This window comes from Euprymna scolopes, chromosome 46 (genome assembly GCF_053919585.1).
Source record: "Euprymna scolopes isolate OS-2025 chromosome 46, ASM5391958v1, whole genome shotgun sequence".
NCBI classification, from domain to species: Eukaryota; Metazoa; Mollusca; class Cephalopoda; order Sepiida; family Sepiolidae; genus Euprymna; species Euprymna scolopes.
Window position 1 is genome coordinate 141,165,126 of NC_136527.1, and position 19,830 is coordinate 141,184,955.

General features: G+C 37.7%; 2 protein-coding genes across 2 annotated transcripts in view; both read right to left on the reverse strand.

Moving 5' to 3' along the window:
* LOC145270216 (uncharacterized) overlaps positions 1 to 18,615 on the reverse strand; it is a 61,714-nt gene extending 43,099 nt beyond the window's left edge. The window contains exons 1-2 of the mRNA XM_080125848.1: positions 18,396 to 18,615; positions 470 to 1,865 (exon numbers count right to left, since the gene is read on the reverse strand). Of these exons, the coding sequence (XP_079981974.1) occupies positions 470 to 1,759 (1,290 nt within the window). The 5' untranslated portion in view covers positions 1,760 to 1,865; positions 18,396 to 18,615. The remainder of the gene's footprint in view (positions 1 to 469; positions 1,866 to 18,395) is intronic.
* Positions 1,843 to 17,333, reverse strand: LOC145270217 (uncharacterized). The gene is made up of 4 exons (XM_080125849.1): positions 15,885 to 17,333; positions 13,523 to 15,767; positions 11,807 to 12,337; positions 1,843 to 1,865 (listed from the first exon to the last, which is right to left on the reverse strand). The coding sequence occupies exons 1-4, from the start codon at positions 17,331 to 17,333 to the stop codon at positions 1,843 to 1,845; spliced, it is 4,248 nt and encodes a 1,415-aa protein (XP_079981975.1).
* Positions 18,616 to 19,830: the final 1,215 nt, after the last annotated feature.

Sequence of the window (19,830 nt, forward strand, 5' to 3'; positions counted from 1 at the left end):
GTTAGGCTTAGACATTCAAACTCTCTCCAGGATGTCTTCGCATAGGGTGGTGTCGGGGTTAGGCTTAGACATTCAAACTCTCCCCAGGATGTCTTTGCATAGGGTGGTGTCGGGGTTAGGCTTAGACATTCAAACTCTCCCCAGGATGTCTTCGCATAGGGTGGTGTCGGGGTTAGGCTTAGACATTCAAACTCTCTCCAGGATGTCTTCGCATAGGGTGGTGTCGGGGTTAGGCTTAGACATTCAAACTCTCTCCAGGATGTCTTCGCATAGGGTGGTGTCAGGGTTAGGCTTAGACATTCAAACTCTCTCCAGGATGTCTTCACATAGGGTGGTGTCGGGGTTAGGCTTAGACATTCAAACTCTCTCCAGGATGTCTTCGCATAGGGTGGTGTCGGGGTTAGGCTTAGACATTCAAACTCTCTCCAGGATGTCTTCGCATAGGGTGGTGTCAGGGTTAGGCTTAGACATTCAAACTCTCTCCAGGATGTCTTCGCATGTGTTTCCTTAATGAAGCTTTCTCAGCGAACGCAGATTGACACACTCTACAAGAATACGGTTTCTCTCCAGTGTGTGTTCGAATATGGCGTTTCAAATCCGAACTACTTAAAAATGCTGAACGGCATTCTTCACAACGGTGAGGTCTTTCGCCCGTGTGGGTCAGCATATGTCGTTTTAATGTTGAATCGAGCGAAAAAGTCGAAGCGCATAGTTTGCAAGAAAACGGCTTCTCACCTGTGTGAGTTCTTATGTGATTCTTCAACTTAGAATTCTCGTAAAACGACGCTTCACATATTTTGCAAGAAAATGGCTTCTCGCCAGAATGCGTTTGCGTGTGGATTTTTAGTGACGAATTGTGGGAAAAAACGGCGTCACATATCTTGCAAGAATACGGTTTCTCTCCACTGTGGATTCGCATGTGTTTCGTTAGGTATGAATTATCCGAGAATGCAGACAGGCAGACAGGACAAGAATAAGGGCGCTCGCCAGTGTGTGTCCTGATGTGCCGTTTTAATTCGGAGCTGCTCAAGAACGCATGTCCACAAATCTCGCAAGAGTAACGCTTTTCGCCGCCGTGCGTTTGGATATGTCTTCGTAATGACGATTCCTCGGAAAATACACGTCCGCATATATCACAAGAATAAGGTTTCTCTCCGCTGTGTTTTCGGATATGTCTCTTTAGTTCGGAATTGCTTGAAAATGATGAGTCGCATTCGGTGCATGGGAAAGGTTTTTGTCCGGTATGTGTAGACATGTGTTTTTTTAAGGAAGACTCTAAAAAAAATGTGGTGGCGCATAGCGTACAGGAAAAAGGTTTTAACCTGGTGTGCGTCTCCATGTGTTTCTTGAGTTTACAATTCTCATAAAATGCGCTGGCGCATAGCGTACAGGAATAAGGTTTATCCCCACTGTGTATCCTCATATGTCTTGTTAACGAAGAATCCTGCGAAAATGAAGATCCACACAATTTACAAAAAGATTTTTCCCCCGTGTGGGTTCGCATATGTTTTTTAAGCGACGAATTGTGCGAAAACTCTGCGTTACATTCCTGGCAAGAAAATGGTTTCAATCCACTGTGTGTCGCTTGCACATGTTTTTTTAAGGCCGAAAATTGTGAGAACGCAGACTCACATACGTGACAAGTATATGTTTGTTCGCCAGTGTGTGTACGAACGTGTCTTTTTAGATTAGAACTGTTTGTAAATGATGAATCGCATAATTCACAACAATAACGCTTCGGTTTTGCGTCGGTTTCCATTTTTATATAATCGATGCACTATGATGTGAATATCCTGATCACCTCCTTAATGATTAAGCTTCCTCAGCAGTAAATTCTTTCATCTACTCTCCAACAGAACCATTATCTGGAAGTCAACAAGATTAATATTAAACCAAAAATACAATAAAAAAATAATTCAGAACTGTATAAAATAATTTTATTTATTTAATTTTAGAATTTAATATATATTATCTTAAACTTAATAAAAAACATTTCATATAAAACACTTCAATAGAAATGCGCAAATCTTGATGCTGTGTTAGCACTGCCAGGCATCGCCAAATAACCAAGGCAATTATTAATGCTAATATTGTTATTATTCTTATTATTATCTCTTTTCCAATACGAACATCATATGCAAAATGAACAAAATATCATATCATATTATTACAACACCAAAATTAACTCAAAAAGATTTATTTACTTAAATTTTGGATTTAATAGAAAATATTTCACATCAAATCTATAAATATAAAAGCGAAAATGTATGTATGTATGTATGTACGCTTTTCCTCGATGTCCACAAAAGGCTTCTTTCAGAGAAGCGCTTGCTCAGTTCACAACTTCTTAAAACTTTTTATATCATCTATAAATTGTAATATCTCGCAATTAACCACGGAGCTCGCCTGTCTATTTGATTTTATTGACTTTCAAACGTTAATTATTCCACATTTCCCGCATCGGCACACGTTACATTCGGTTTTCAGTATAAACAAAAAGCGAAACTCGACTCTAATCACAGGCCCAGAGCCAGTGGTCTCTAGAGAGCTAAGTAACGTTTGGTCAATGTCGACTTCGTCATATCAGACAGTAGCTTTCATTTTGAGACGAAGGAGCGGGTTTTTAAAAACAAACAAACCGATTTATTGACCTCATTAAAAACTGTCCCGTACAAAATGCTAACTGCTGAATAGCTAGCGCCGTCACGTCAATCAAAAATGTGCACCTGTTTTTTTTTTCACACTTTCCTGTTTTCCAACTGCGCGTCGTCAAGGCTTTTTTTTTCACGGGCACCTGTTTTTCTTCGGGTTTTTTTCACACACACCTACAAACACCCGGGCAATGTCAGGTACCCCTCGCTAGTACTTTAACAAAAATGTGCAGGTTTTGGTGATGGCGGGCATCGTGAAATCACCATAACCATTATTAGTGTTGTTATCAAGGATATTTTAAGTAGAACAGATAGTGTCAATTGGATATTGTGTAAATCTTATGATGATGATGATGGTGATGAAAAGGAGGAGGACACGATGGGGTAGCTCCAATTTGGAAGCATTTGAGAATGTTGTTAACTCTTCTCTACATTGATATACATTTATATTATCAATGTGATATATGAAAATTCTGATCACCTCTTTGATGATTAAGCTTCCTCAGCAGTAAATTCTATCATCTATTTTCCAATACAACTGTTATATAACCGGGTGTTCATATTAGCGGGAGGAATATTATATCGAGTAACCATATGTTGCATACTGGTCTTATTAAGATGATGGAGATCATATTATATAGTTGTTGATATATATTATTCCTTAATTGGAATTAATTTTTGAGATGAGCATTATATATTAATTTATTTTTATTTCGGACTATTATTCTCATCTTTATTAGTTGTTGTTTTCATCTTTATTTGTTGTTGTTTTTTACAACGTTTCGACCAACTACTCCTCTGGCCTTCATCGGGTGGTAACCGCGACGGATAGGAACTTTGAATCTCAATGTGATATTAAGTGAAAATTCTAATCTCCTCCTCAATGATTAAGCTTCCTCATCAGTAAATTATATCATCTACTTTCCAATACAACGAATATCTGGAAATGAACAATACGAAAAATAACAAAAAAATTATTTACTTTTAACAACCATCCGGGTATGACGAGATACAATTTGAAAAAATGGACACACACACACACACAGTGAGATTTATATATAAGATTTACTCCAAAAATAAACGTTCATAACAAACCGCAAGCAATACATTATGTAAGACATCTAGGAGAAACACTATGGCGAAAACAGCTTTTACTCCTAACAATAAAGCTTTTACTCCTAATAATAAAGCTTTTACTCCTAACAATATAGGGCGTGATCACTTCTATAATCTGCTTATCAATAGTAATATTCTAACATTAATGTAACGCCTCCAATAGGTTTAAATTCCAAAATTCCAGTGATAACAAAATCCACGTATTTCAGATTATGATCTAGGCGTAATTATGTTAAAAAAGTCAAACCTGTCTGCCTTTCAGTGACTGGTGCCGACGCCACAGTTTAAAGCGGAAATTTGAATGTTCATTAGCGCTCGACGGAAGTGGCTTCCATTTCCAGTTCGGGATGATTAGCGAGGTTAACAAGGACAACCATGAAGATCTATAATAACGCAGGAGCTTTCTATATTGGAAGAACGGGTTAGGGTAATGAGAACTAAATAAAAAAATGGCAAATCACAGTACTAGAACGGATAGGAACTTTGAATCTCAATGTGATATTAAGTGAAAATTCTAATCCCCTCCTCAATGATTAAGCTTCCTCATCAGTAAATTATATCATCTACTTTCCAATACAACGATTATCTGGAAATGAACAAGATAGACTATGAAACCAATCTTACAAAAAAATTATTTACTTTAATTTTGGATGTAATAGAACATTATATTTAGACTTAATAAAAACATTTCATGTAACTGTACATGTCTTGGTGTTGCATTGCACTAGCACTGCTGGTCATCGTGAAATCATCAAAGTAATTATTAATATTATATAGTTGCTATTATTATCTATTTTCAGCGGTCCTGGCAAGACACTCCACTTGCCACTGTATTTAACAATGTTGACTCAGGAGAGGTGTGGTTGGAGATTGCGCACCTCCTGCCATAAAAATTTCAGCACAGGCACCCCAACGGCGGGTATCTATGGTCTGTTAAAGCATTTCATAAAAAATTCTTCAATAGAAATGTGCAGGTCTTCATGTTGCATTATACTAGCACTGCTAGACATTGCCAAATCACCATAGCGATTATTATTATTATTATATTGTTGCTATTATTTTCTATGTTCCAATACAACCATTATCTGCAAATGAACAAAATATATTAAACCAATCTTACAGTATAAAATATATCTCCCAAATATTGGAATTAATAAAATCTTAGACTGAATAAAAATATTTCATAAAAAATTCTTCAATAGAAATGTGCAGGTCTTGGTGTTCTATTATATTGGCATTGCCGGGCATTGCCAAATAACCATAGTGATTAGTATTATTACTACTACTATATAGTAGCTATTATTATCTATTTTCTAATACAGCTATTATATGTAAATGCACAAAATATCATATTAAACCAATCTCACAACACAAAAATAACCAAAATACTTGGTGTTGTATAATATCAGCAATGCCGGACAGTGGAAAATCACCAAAGCAATTATTATCATTATTATTATTATTATCTATTTCCCAATACAAGCATTATCCCAAGTGCTGTATGTTCCCTCCACTTATCTCAACATCTGTTTCCAGAACCACTTGCCACTGGTAATTAACAATTAGGACTAAATATTAACACTGCCAGAGATCGCCAAATCACCAAAGTGATTATTATTATTATTATTATTATTAATTATATCATTACTATTATCTATTTTCCAATACAACCATTATCATACAACACAAAAAATTACTCCAAAAATTGGTTCCACTTAAATTTTGGATTTAATAGAATATTAGACTTTTTTTTTTATTTTATTCAATTTTCACCCCAAACAAAGCACAGTTCCACTTTGAAGTAGAGGGCTACAATCGGGGACATAAATTGCAGGGAGTTGAGTAGCAAGATGCCTGTTCACATTACACTTAAACTTCTGCATGTCAGTACAGTTGGGAAAGCAGAATCTCAGAAGGGAGTTCCAAAGTCTATCAGTTCTGGGAAAGAAACTATTGGAGTAAAAGGCTTTCTTAAACCTACGGATCTCTACTGTGAAGGGGTGTGATTTAGCTGCTTGTCGGGTTTGTCGGGGGTATTCACGTCGAGGGGGTACAAGTGTTTGTAGTTCATCAGAGAATTCACCATTAAAGTACTTGTAGAACAGGCAGAGGGATGCAACATTTCGTCGATGGCACAGAGGCTGAAGCCTAGATGACAGTTCAGGACCTATCAGGCTGGCGACTCTCTTTTGAACCGTGTCCATTAGTGAGAGACTAGTAGCAGATGCACCAGCCCAGATGTGACAACAGTACTCTACATGGGTGAATGGTGGCCTTATAGAGGGACAGGATACTTTCAGGCATAGGTAGCTTTCTAGCACGGTAGAGGGAGTCCACCTTCTTTGCCTTGGCAATGCTCTCGATGTATCTATTCTAGTTCATGTTCCCTGCAAATGTTAGGCCGAGAAATTTAAGTAAGTAAGTAATGAGTAATGTGTTCTTGGTAGTGAAGGTTTCTTGTAATTATTGAAGGAAACAAGCTTAGTCTTGGCAGCATTGAATGTTACCATCCATTTCTTCCCCATTCCACTACAGAATGGAGGTCATCCTCTAGTGTTTCTGCCATGTCCTTAGATATGTGATCATTTGTTTTACCCTCGTGCCTGTTATAGAGAGTGGTGTCATCAGCAAATATACCCATCTCAGAAACAATTTTATCAGGGTGGTCATTTATGAATATCAAGAATAATAAAAATCCGAGGATAGACTCCTGAGGTACTCCCACATTCATATCAAAGTTTTAGATGTGCGACTGTTGAGGACAACCTGGATTTTTCTTTTACTTAAGAAGGATTTCATTACATTATGTATTCTTCAAGTGATACCATATGATCTTATTTTCCTTAGAAGACAATCATGCCATACCCTGTCAAAAGCCTTAGATATATCGAGGGCTATATCTCTTCCCTTCCTTGTTTTGCCCAGTGAATGGTATATGCATTCAGAGATTACAGTTAGGATATCTGCTGTGAAACGGGCTTGCCTAAGTCCATATTGATTGTCAGTCAGGAGTTTAGCAGCTCTAAGGCGACACTTTATTAATAAAAACATCTATAAATATAAAAGTGAAAATGTATGTTTGTATGTGTGTTCGCTTTTTCTGTGTGTCAACAAAAGGCTTCTTTCAGAGAAGCGGTCGGTCGGTTCACAACTTTTAAAAACTTTTTATATCACATATAAATCGTAATATCTCACAGTTAACAACGAAGCTCGCCTGTCTATTTAATTTGCTCGAGTTTGGGAAGATAAATATTCAACATTTGTCACTCGTCGCATGTGGGTTAGCCTTTTTCCTATAACATCTTGGGGGAGGGAATAAAAGCGTTCAGCAGTAAATGAAATCCCACAGTCAAACTTGACCTCATTAACTCATTAAAACGAGCACCTGCTAAATCAAAGTAATTAAATAAATTCAAACGTGTTTCCGTAAGCATGTCGCGGTAGGGCAATGGTTAACGTCGCACTTTTTTTTTCACAACTTTGCCTCAACGGTTCGGGTTCGATCCTCATACTTACTTTTTTTTTACCCCCCCCCCTACACCCCCAAACACCCGGGCAACTCCGGGTACCCCACGCTAGTCTATATATATAAAACGCAAAATGTGCGTTAGTGTGTGCACATTTTTGTATGTCCGGCTTTTGGAGGAGGGAGGGGGGGCGCTCGAGGCGGTTAGGGTTAGGGTTAGGGTTAGGGTTACTGTTTCTTAGAACTTTTTGTATGCTACCTAGATTTACAAAAGGAGACAGTGCTACCTAGATTTACAAAAGGAGACAGTGCTACCTAGATTTACAAAAGGAGACAGTGCTACCTAGATTTACAAAAGGAGACAGTGCTACCTAGATTTACAAAAGGAGACAGTGCTACCTATGATTTACAAAAGGAGACAGTGCTACCTAGATTTACAAAAGGAGACAGTGCTACCTAGATTTACAAAAGGAGACAGTGCTACCTAGATTTACAAAAGGAGACAGTGCTACCTAGATTTACAAAAGGAGACAGTGCTACCTAGATTTACAAAAGGAGACAGTGCTACCTAGATTTACAAAAGGAGACAGTGCTACCTAGATTTACAAAAGGAGACAGTGCTACCTAGATTTACAAAAGGAGACAGTGCTACCTAGATTTACAAAAGGAGACAGTGCTACCTAGATTTACAAAAGGAGACAGTGCTACCTAGATTTACAAAAGGAGACAGTGCTACCTAGATTTACAAAAGGAGACAGTGCTACCTAGATTTACAAAAGGAGACAGTGCTACCTAGATTTACAAAAGGAGACAGTGCTACCTAGATTTACAAAAGGAGACAGTGCTACCTAGATTTACAAAAGGAGACAGTGCTACCTAGATTTACAAAAGGAGACAGTGCTACCTAGATTTACAAAAGGAGACAGTGCTACCTAGATTTACAAAAGGAGACAGTGCTACCTAGATTTACAAATGGAGACAGTGCTACCTAGATTTACAAAAGGAGACAGTGCTACCTAGATTTACAAAAGGAGACAGTGCTACCTAGATTTACAAAAGGAGACAGTGCTACCTAGATTTACAAAAGGAGACAGTGCTACCTAGATTTACAAAAGGAGACAGTGCTACCTAGATTTACAAAAGGAGACAGTGCTACCTAGATTTACAAAAGGAGACAGTGCTACCTAGATTTACAAAAGGAGACAGTGCTACCTAGATTTACAAAAGGAGACAGTGCTACCTAGATTTACAAAAGGAGACAGTGCTACCTAGATTTACAAAAGGAGACAGTGCTACCTAGATTTACAAAAGGAGACAGTGCTACCTAGATTTACAAAAGGAGACAGTGCTACCTAGATTTACAAAAGGAGACAGTGCTACCTAGATTTACAAAAGGAGACAGTGCTACCTAGATTTACAAAAGGAGACAGTGCTACCTAGATTTACAAAAGGAGACAGTGCTACCTAGATTTACAAAAGGAGACAGTGCTACCTAGATTTACAAAAGGAGACAGTGCTACCTAGATTTACAAAAGGAGACAGTGCTACCTAGATTTACAAAAGGAGACAGTGCTACCTAGATTTACAAAAGGAGACAGTGCTACCTAGATTTACAAAAGGAGACAGTGCTACCTAGATTTACAAAAGGAGACAGTGCTACCTAGATTTACAAAAGGAGACAGTGCTACCTAGATTTACAAAAGGAGACAGTGCTACCTAGATTTACAAAAGGAGACAGTGCTACCTAGATTTACAAAAGGAGACAGTGCTACCTATGATTTACAAAAGGAGACAGTTCTACCTATGATTTACAAAAGGAGACAGTGCTACCTATGATTTACAAAAGGAGACAGTGCTACCTAGATTTACAAAAGGAGACAATGCTACCTAGATTTACAAAAGGAGACAGTGCTACCTAGATTTACAAAAGGAGACAGTGCTACCTATGATTTACAAAAGGAGGTAGTGCTACCTAGATTTACAAAAGGAGACAGTGCATATTTTCTATTTGAGCGACTTTTACATGCTATTTTCGCCGTATTTCCTGGTCTTCACATATTTGTTTGGCTTTTCCGTATAAAAAAGTGAAACTGAACACGGAGCAAACGCATCCAAAATTTTACATTAACACAAGGTTTAATTGAAAACTATATTTTTAATCGGCTTTCTTTGAAGAAATTCCATGAATTTAAAAGTAAATATATTTAGAACATTTAAAATTTAAAAATATCTTTTAGTTGGTTTTCTTTGAAGAAACTTGGTATTTTACGTAGTTTTAAATGCTTGTTTATTACATTTCAAAGTTATGGTGAAATAATTATTATTTAGAAAACTATTATTTAACATGGGGAGGGTGGGTGTTAACTACGCTGAGTTATGTCCGGTTATTTTAGAGTAAAAAGAAAAAGGCCAACTTCCAGTGGCGTGCGGTTGGACCTTAAGTTCGTGTTTACTTTACTACAATGTTATAATAGAAAACTGAACAAGTCATAAAAAATGATTTTAAAAAGTATTTTTTTAAATTATCTGATACATAAGTCTCTATTGGATGATATTAACAAGAAAAAAAGTTTAAAAAAGTGAAAATTGTGGAATTTATAAGGTAAGGCTCAGATTCCCAACGTCTGCCTAAATTTCCGTTCCATTTTTACAACAACCGTAAAACAGAGCATACTCCGCAAGTCTTACCCAATTAATAAAAAAAAAAGTGTCATAGCATCAAGCGTCTTAAATTGGTGTCGCTGTTGAGGCAAAGCTAATAAAAATTTGGTCTTTTGGCCAAGATCAAAATGTAGTATCTATTCTTCAGGCGCTACATTTCAATTTCTTCTCTCTCAGTGAAGGAGAAATTCGGGTTTGTTTTACTGTACACATAGATTCGAAAAGTTGTCAAAAAACAAATATATAACAAGTAAATGTTATCAAAGGCAAGATAAGTTACTTTTCTACCTAACTGGATATATTTTCAGTGTTTTTATTCAATGTAACATGTTTATTCAGCTCGAAAAACATACTGTGTTTACCGATGTATTCGAAAATTCAAAATGGCGCGCGACTCTCTTTTTAACACGGTAAGTTTGGGAAAAGGTGCTATAAATATAAAACTAGACAAAGTACTGTTAGAAACTCGCTCAATGTATATTACCGTGACATAGGTTGATATATATTCGGTGGTTTTTTAATAGTATTTTGTCTAGTTTATTATTTATAACACCTTTTCCCGTTCTTACCGTGTAAAAGAGAGAGCCGGGCGCCATTTTGAATTTTCCAATACATCGGTAAACAGTGTATGTTTTTCGAGCTGAATAAACATGTTACATTGAATAAAAACACGAAAAATATATCCAATTTGGTAGAAAAGTAACTTATCTGGCTTTTGATAACCTTTATTTGTTATATATTTGTTTTTTTGACAACTTTTTTGAATCTATGTGTACAGTAATACAAACCCAGAAATCCTTTCCAAGACAATTTTTTTTTGTCAATAAAATTTTATTTTCCATAAAAAAAAATCTTTCGATATTTTTTATTTCATATAGAAAAAGTACGAGTGTTGAATGTTATTCGTTCGATTATTTTCGTTTCATGGTATAGCGAATTCTTAATAGGATGCTATAAAAAAGGTATAATCAAGGACCTAGGTCTGAGGCTAAGAAATTTATCCTAACACATCAATGACAACTGGCTGAGAGAGAAAGAGAAAAAGAACGTCTTACCTCTTGCAACAGATGCCGTCGGTTGCGACCTCAGGTATTAGTCCTTGTGGTCCCGTAATAATTCTTTATCAATACAATAATTGATTGAGAAAGAAAAAACAAAGGAGCTACCAAGACGGTGTCCCAATTGTAAATGGGAAAAGAAGAAAAAAGGAAAGAGAAGAAAAAGGAACAACTTCAGACACGGTGTGAACCGATTGTAAAGATGGGGGTAAAAAAATGACACTCAAGCTAGTCAACCCATACAATTTTATAGAAGGTCTAGGGTCACATGATTTATCCATTAGTATAAAAAACAATCACAAAGGGAAAGACGCTTTCGCATCCATCTCTCAAAACCCGAGGTCATTGAAGGTAGGAAAGATTTTCTTATACACTCCCGTCTCAAGAGAAAAAAAAAAAATAAATAAATGAATAAATAAATAGTAAACAGTGAAGTTGTCTGAGTACATTTTAATACAAATAACTGTTAATTTTGGGTCCAAACACTCAAAATTCTAAATTTAGATTCCCGGGACATGGATCCAACTTGATAAATTGAACAAATCCAAGAAAAATAAGTTTTAAGGGGTCGAAACAAAAACCCCCCCAAAAAACTGAACCTTCAGCCAATCCCCGGTCCAAACATTCCAAACCAACATAAAGTGTATTCAGACATAGGGCAAGCTTCGTAATCGGGTTTTGTCAAAATTTGACTGCCAAGCCGGCTGAACTGCTAGTAAATAAATAAAAATAAAGGATAAAGAGAAAAGGAAGAGAAAAAAAAAATGGGAGAGGTAAATAAATAATTACCTATTTTCTGAGAGTGGACTGTTAGTGAATTGAATGTAGGCAATTCCAACAGTACCAATTCTCACCCTCTGGGGGAACTTGCTGAATACCTACACAGTTGAAATGGTACCATTGATTGCATTCATCACAGCATATCATTGGACTACCATTATCCGGTAGAACACATCCTGGGCAAATACATGCATGTTCAGCATCATTTAATAAATTATCCACCATCATATCATGGGATAATGAAGGATCCTGGTTGAGGCAACTTCCACACCGCCAACTCTCCTCTTCTGGTGGAGGTCGATATAGACCAACACAGGAAAAATGGTACCAGTCATCACAGCAGTCACAACATATCATGGCACTGCCATTGTCTGGTTCACCACAATCAGGGCAAATCCAACCAAGCTCTGTGCCCTCTTCAATAGGGTCTTCAAGTACAGATGTACAGCCATTCAGATTGTCATCAGCATTCCCCATCAAGGAATCAAGTCCATCAATGGGTTCTTGAATAGATGACTCCAAGGGATAGAGGTGCTTCAGGGAATGAACTTGCAAGGAGCCATCTCCTCGTTTTATCTGAGCAGATCTCACCAATCCGTCATCTCCTGTAAATAGACGTGTGACCCTACCCAATGCCCAAAATGGTCGAGGTTTGTTAGGGAGTTTGATTGTGACTACATCTCCCACACAAACAACTGGTGAAGTCCCTCCTTGTTGTCTTTGGGCATGCTCTCTTATACTAAGCAGATAATCTTCGTACCAAATTTTCTTAAATCTTTTTAATGCATCATTCCTGCAATTTAAGGACTCTAAGAGTTGTTTCCGAGAGGGAGGTTCTAGTTGATAAATACCCTCCCCATCCATTCTCAAAATCAAACGAGGGTTTACTACAGGGCGTAAAAAGTGATTTGGACTTATTATTTCCAAACTTGAGTCAGATGAACTTCTGTAAGTCAAGGGACGGTCATTTATGGCATTTTGTACATCAGAAATAATTGTCAGGAGATCGAAATAATCATGACTAGCTCGTCCAATTAATTTATACAAGCAAGACTTGATGGTTTTAATCAGTCTTTCCCATACACCTCCATACCAAGGAGAGTGTACAGGGATCTTAACATGCTTGATTTGGCATGTCCCCAATTTCTCCCTGAATTCACTGGAAGCAATCACCTCATGAATCATGTCACATCCAGCCACAAATGACTTAGCATTGTCACTATAAATATGCGAAGGAATCCCATAAATATTTGAAAATCGAATCAAGGCCATTAGGAATGAGTGAACAGACATATCCTCAATCAGTTCTAGATGAACTGACCGTACCTCCAAACAAGTAAAGACCAGGATATACATCTTCACCCTCTCCCCACCTCTCAGAACCCACAGATGACCCGTATAGTCTACTCCTGTGTGCAAAAATGGTCTTATCATATTCACCCGATGTTTAGGTAAATCAGTCATTTTGGGGTAGGTAAATGGAATAGAGTTAAATTTCTGGCACAAGGAGCATCCTGATAAAATTCTCTTTACCGCCTGCCTACCCTGGGGTATCCAGTACCCAGATAACCTGACCTTATTCAAGGTAGCAGGAACACCCAGATGCTTACACTGGTGGTGACAGTCCAATATTATGAGATTAGAAAGATGGTGATCCTTAGCAATAAGCAAGGGATTAACTATTTCGTATTCATATACAGAGACCTTCCCAATTCTTCCCTTGGATCGAATTAATCCTTCCTTATCCAAAAAAAGGTTTAGACTTCCCACTCTCGGTGGTATTGACCTACCTAAAGGATTTTGTAAGTATTCTAATTCCTCCCAGAACGATTGTCTCTGCATTACTTTAATCAAGTGTGTCCGAGCCATCTTACCAAAGTCGGAGTCTCTTTTCCTCAACCTATTAATAAACTTGAACACACATGTGGTGACATTTAATAGTTTAGACAATGAAGAATATCTATCATATTGCACAACTGGCTCCTCCTGGCTGTGCGAAACAGCACAAACCATCGAAGATACAATCTTTTTGCTTTCTGGGCTCAAACAATTCAAAGGATTTTCAGGCCAAGAAATCGGTTGGTCTCTTAGCCAAGACGGTCCAGAAACCCAATATTCCAAATTGGCCCTCAGTTTAGAGGTAGGAATACCCCTGGTGATAAGGTCAGCGGGATTCTGTGCAGTAGGCACATATTTAAACTGAATGGCCACACCAAATTTAGACATCAATTCAGCCTCCCATTGACTAATGTCCTTCAATCTATTCATGGCAAAAACATTCTTGCTATTAGTCCGCCTTGTGACCAACCAGGATAATACTATTTGTGAATCAACTGCCAGAAATATCTTTTTGAAACTTACATTAGAATAGGCCTTCAACAAAGTCGGAAGGCACTTGATGGCCAAGAAGGCCGATAAAAGCTCCAGAGTTGGTAAACTCTTCGATTTAAGAGGCGCCACCTTCGCCTTGGAAAAAACCAGAGATGAAACCTTCCCCTGGACTGCATATGCTGCAAATCCATATGCCCTTTTGGATGCATCACAAAACAGAAATAATTCAGCTTCCCTCCCTTCATCAAGGGTTTTTCTAGGGAAGGTAACAGAACCAAGTTCTGACAATTCATGAGCGATGACTGCCCATTTGGATTGAAGTTCACTTGGCACAATTTCATCCCACTCAAAACCTAATTTCCACAACTCACTAACAAGAGTACGTGCCTGTATAGATACCGGCAAACATAATGAGAGTGGATCGAATATCCTTGATGCTTCAGACAGTATATGCCTTTTAGTTGCTGCCTCAGGGTTACAATTATAGGAAGCAATATTGATGGTATCAGCAAGAGGATCGTAACGATAACCTAATACCTTCTCCCAAGGACAGCTGTGACTCACAAGAGTACCATCTCTCCTCATTAAATCGTGTAATTCAGTATGATTAGAATTGCAAGATTGGAGTATGAATCCTCCTTCTTGCAATCTTTCTACTGCTCGTGTATACAAGCCCGTTAACTCATCCAAGGAATTGCTTGTTTTAATTAGATTATCTACATAAAAATTAGACTGTAACATCCCAGTGCAATCATCCAAAGGATAACGCCCAGCATGAAATTTTAGTATGCAATTCAAGATGAATGGGCTTGCACTAAACCCAAATAAGATTGTTGTGTAACGATAACACATTAGCTTATTATTTTTTCGCAGAAAGAAACAAAATTTATTCTTATCAGATTCACTAGATAATCGAATCATCAAGAATGCCTTCTTGATGTCTGCTAAAAATACATACCTATTTGTTCGGAAAAGCAGAGTTAAATCAAGCATGTCCCCTGTTAAGTTGATCCCAGGATAAGCAGCATCATTTAGAGAGACAGAGTTCTTAGTTTTAAAAGAACAGTTAAAAACTGGGCGAATTTTAGTTGTAGTTGTATGCTCGTCTTTGAACACAGGTCTATGTGGAACCCACACATAATGCTTGTATTCCTGAGGGGAGCATTCTAGGGGTTCAATTATCCCTTCTCTTTCTTGGTCTTCAAAAACCTTAATATACTCCTCATATAAGCCCTTCTTCTTTAAATTGAATACTACTCTGTCCAGCACCTTAAGTGCTATATGATGGTTAGATTGAACCTGAGATAACTTGTCCTTATGCCAAGGCAATTTAACCAAATAATGACCATCTTTATAAACTATGTTTTGCATGAATTCTTCCATCTTTTGATTGTCATAGTCAGAAACCGATTCTATGTCAGGCAGTCCCAAGGATTCTAGACTAAACATCCATTCCAAGCCCCGATCCACAGTGCTTCCTTCAAAAATGTCGGCAAATGGATCCACATAGGTCGGAACAGGATTCACAATACTATTAACCAAAGAATCGTTACAATAGTACTGCCTGTCAATTTCATAGCTCAAGGCTCCCGGAGTTATAGCAATCTTACTGATTTGGTTCTCATGCAAAAAATGTTTTGTATTTCCTATGGGGATAATGCCAGCGGATGTCTGCCAAGCCGCACCATTCATGCATCGTGTTATCTTCATGGGACGCATATATTGAATCAAATCAATTCCCATGAGACCCCACAATTGTACACTGCCACTCTCTATCTCTGCAGCAAAGGTATAATTCAGTTTTCTTAGGTTTTCCCAAACCAGAGGAAGGTCTGGTACTTTGTGAGACAGATTCAATTCGCAATCAATTAGAATAGGTAGTTGGGGGGCTACTCCCGGCAAGACCTCTACAACTGCAGTTAACTGCTTGAAAATGCGTCGTTTTCTCCCCACAAAGGTCACAACGTCCATGGCCACCTCCTCCCATGAGTCTGGATCGCACTTCAGGTGCTGAAGAACCCTTTCAGAGAAATATGACCTCTGACTGCCCGAGTCAATAAGGCAATTCAGAGAAACTGAGGAGGCTCCCCTTTTAATTGTGATGTTGACCATTGGCAGTAGGTTTTGAATGTCCCCAAGTTTTGTATTTATGCTAGTATTTATTTCTGTTTCCTCTAGCACAAATTGAGGACACATAGAAGCATAATGCCTCCGAGACTTACAATACCTGCAAGGGAATCTAAATCCCTTGACTCCTGGACAGGCTTTCTGATCATGGCTGGCAACTGTGCAGAATTCACACAATCCAAGTTGCCTACAGCGTTGCAGGCGCTCATTGTATGAGGGATAGGTAGTACACTGAGAACTAGTGTGTCCATTTCTTGCACAAAAATTGCAATAAGGAATCTTGTCTTCCAAGTCTAGGTCTGCGTGAAAACTTTGTAATGCAGAATTTTTAGGTGGGCTTCTCGTCCAAACAGCATTTGACCTTGGCTTAAACCGTGGAATCAGTTCTGTCTTAGGAGTTGAAATAGGTTTAATCCGGAGTAATGCTTTAATAACTTCGTGACTATACTGCAGTATGCAGTTCAAGCCAGGATATGGTGTGCTAGAGCCTCTAATGAGCTCTGCCTTTATCTCATCAGGGATCTTATCAAATAGGATATGAGCCACCAGACATCCACTTCCGGAGTCCTCAACTAAAAAATCATAACCATAGTCTGAATCTAACTCACCAAGTTCATACTGAACCTGGGAAAGATATTCCTTTAGTTGTTCATAAGACTTGTCCACCTTAGGTGTAGACTGCACTATTCTTTTAAAAATTTCTTCCCTAATGGCTTCTCTGTCCCAGTATTCCTCCTTTAAAATATTTATGGCCACATCATAATTATGGTCATTTTCTGACAGGTGATGGATCAGATGAAATGGCCGACCTATCACATATGCCTTAAGGCATATGAGTTTTTCCTTCTTTGAGCTCACTCCAGATGTGCAAAACTCAAAACGGGTTAGGAAATCCCGCAGGGCAAATTTATTGGTTTTATCAACGCCAGTAAATGTTGGACATGTTATTTTAGGCTTCGCTAATTCAATGCCAGATTGAGCTGGGGAAGGTAGAGTGGGAGGAGTTGAGGTTAGTAAAGGGGAATGGATCTCTGGAACCGGTAAGGAAGCATCTAACTGCGACAATAATTTATTCACCCTGGTTTTGTAAGTGAAACTGTCTGTCAAACAGCTCCTCATCTCAATCGATGGTGTCTCCTTCATTATTTTCTTGTCAATATGCAATAACTCTTGGAGCCACTGGAGAATGTCTCGTTTATGAAGTTCTAATACATCTCTCTCAAGAGGTTCAAGTCCACTAAGATTTTCTAGTGTTAAGTCTATCATCGTACGAGTGACTCTCTGATCTTCCAATAAGGATGACCGTGATGATTGTTCAACTTGTAAGGAATTCATTTTAATATAAAAAACAGTACCTGTTGCAATGTATAGCGAATTCTTAATAGGATGCTATAAAAAAGGTATAATCAAGGACCTAGGTCTGAGGCTAAGAAATTTATCCTAACACATCAATGACAACTGGCTGAGAGAGAAAGAGAAAAAGAACGTCTTACCTCTTGCAACAGATGCCGTCGGTTGCGACCTCAGGTATTAGTCCTTGTGGTCCCGTAATAATTCTTTATCAATACAATAATTGATTGAGAAAGAAAAAACAAAGGAGCTACCAAGACGGTGTCCCAATTGTAAATGGGAAAAGAAGAAAAAAGGAAAGAGAAGAAAAAGGAACAACTTCAGACACGGTGTGAACCGATTGTAAAGATGGGGGTAAAAAAATGACACTCAAGCTAGTCAACCCATACAATTTTATAGAAGGTCTAGGGTCACATGATTTATCCATTAGTATAAAAAACAATCACAAAGGGAAAGACGCTTTCGCATCCATCTCTCAAAACCCGAGGTCATTGAAGGTAGGAAAGATTTCTTATAATCAATTAAAAAAAAAAAAAAATTAATTAAAACGGAACGAAATTTAAATTTCCGTTCCATTTTTACAACAACCGTAAAACAGAGCATTCTCCGCAAGTTTTACCCAATTAATAAAAAAAAAATGTCATATCGAGCGTTCTAAATTATGAGATGACAAAATGAACAAATCTCCTCGTAAAAGAGGGTTATCTCCCTCTGCACGGTGAACGATTGTAAAACTGCGCCTGAAACCCAACAAAAGTCGTCATTTCAAAGAAAATTATGGAGGTGTGGGTGTGGACCTAATGTAAGAAGAAAAAAATATGAAAAAACAAGAAATTCAATTAACATTATACTTACTTTAATCGAAGTTTTAACAAAAGATTTAATTGGTTTCCTTTCTGTTTGCATCCAAATCCAAGATGGCGACGAGAATAGTCCCGCAGAAAATAAAAATTCAGTTAGGTCCGTCTTCGTTATTGTAGAGAAATGCAAAAAATAAAACATTAAATTAAAGGTATTTTTGGGTTTATAAAATAGATTCGAAAAAGTTGTCAAAAAATAAATAAAAATAAAAATCACTGGAAGAATACATAATGTAATTAAATCCTTCTTAAGTAAGAGAAAAATCCAGTTGTCGTCGACAGTCGTACTCGTACAATACTTGACAATATGATATTAATGCAGGAGTGCCTCAGGAGTCTATCCTTGGACCTTCATTATTCCTAATTTTCATAAATGACCTGCCTGATAAAATTGTCTCTGAGATGGGTATATTTTCCGATGACACCACACTCTATAACAGACACGAGGGTAAAACAAATGAACACATATCTAAGGAAATGGCAGAAACGCTAGAGGATGGCCTCCAATCTGTAGTGGAATTGGGACAGAAATGGATGGTCACATTCAATGCTGCCAAGACTAAAATTGTTTCCTTCAATAATTACAAGAAACCAATAGCAATGGCAACAAACACATTACCCGAAAGTACTTCTTTTAAACTCCTAGGCCTAACGTTCACAGGGACCATGAGTTGGAACAGATACATTGAGAGCATTGCCAAGGCTGCTGTGAAAAATGTGGGCTCTCTCTACCGTGCTAGAAAGCTACTTACACCTGAAAGTATCCTGTACCTCTATAAGGCCACCATTCGCCCATGTATGGAGTATTGTTGTCCCATTTGGGCTGGCGCATCTGCTACTAGCCTCTGCGGGAAATTTATTCACTGAGTCCCGTGAAGGTTATCCCACGTGGTTCATGTTAATAAGCCTAGAAAAATCAGGACATGAAAAAATAAAGACAAGGAAATACTTTTAAGAATAAAAAAAATATTGACATTTTATTGAGGGAAAAAAGAAAGCATAAGGGTTGGGAAAAGAAGGCAGCAAAGCTGCAAAGTTCAATTATTGAGAAAATACAGTTTATATGTTCACCAATTCGACTGCCAAAAAATGTCCTTATGGCAAGCACTAAAGGCTTAATTAACACTAGAGAGAGAGTACAGAAATAAGAGAAAATTAGAATAAGAGAACTTACTGCATAAAACAATGATTTCGTTTTTTTTAACCTTTCTTTTTTTATCTTTATATATATGTGTGTGAGTCCTTTTTTTTTACATATATATTTTCTTCACGCCACTCCAAATCGATCTGTCCTCACTTCAGTGACAGAATCCTTTAAAGTTCTTTTGAAAATAATCCTTGAATTTGAAAACTCAACGTTGTTAGGTAAAACCTCCGTTCGTCCTTCTTGTCAGATGAAATTCTCACTGGTTACAACATGGAAAGACATT

Excerpts from the sequence above, each read along its gene's own strand:
- LOC145270217 (XM_080125849.1), bottom strand. The coding sequence starts at position 17,333 with ATGAAGGAGACACCATCGATTGAGATGAGGAGCTGTTTGACAGACAGT. Across the intron at positions 15,768-15,884 it reads AAGTACCAGACCTTCCTCTG|ATAACACGATGCATGAATGG; the intron begins GTTTGGGAAAAC and ends CGTCCCATGAAG. Across the intron at positions 12,338-13,522 it reads ATACTTACAAAATCCTTTAG|GAGATGACGGATTGGTGAGA; the intron begins GTAGGTCAATAC and ends GTCTATTTACAG.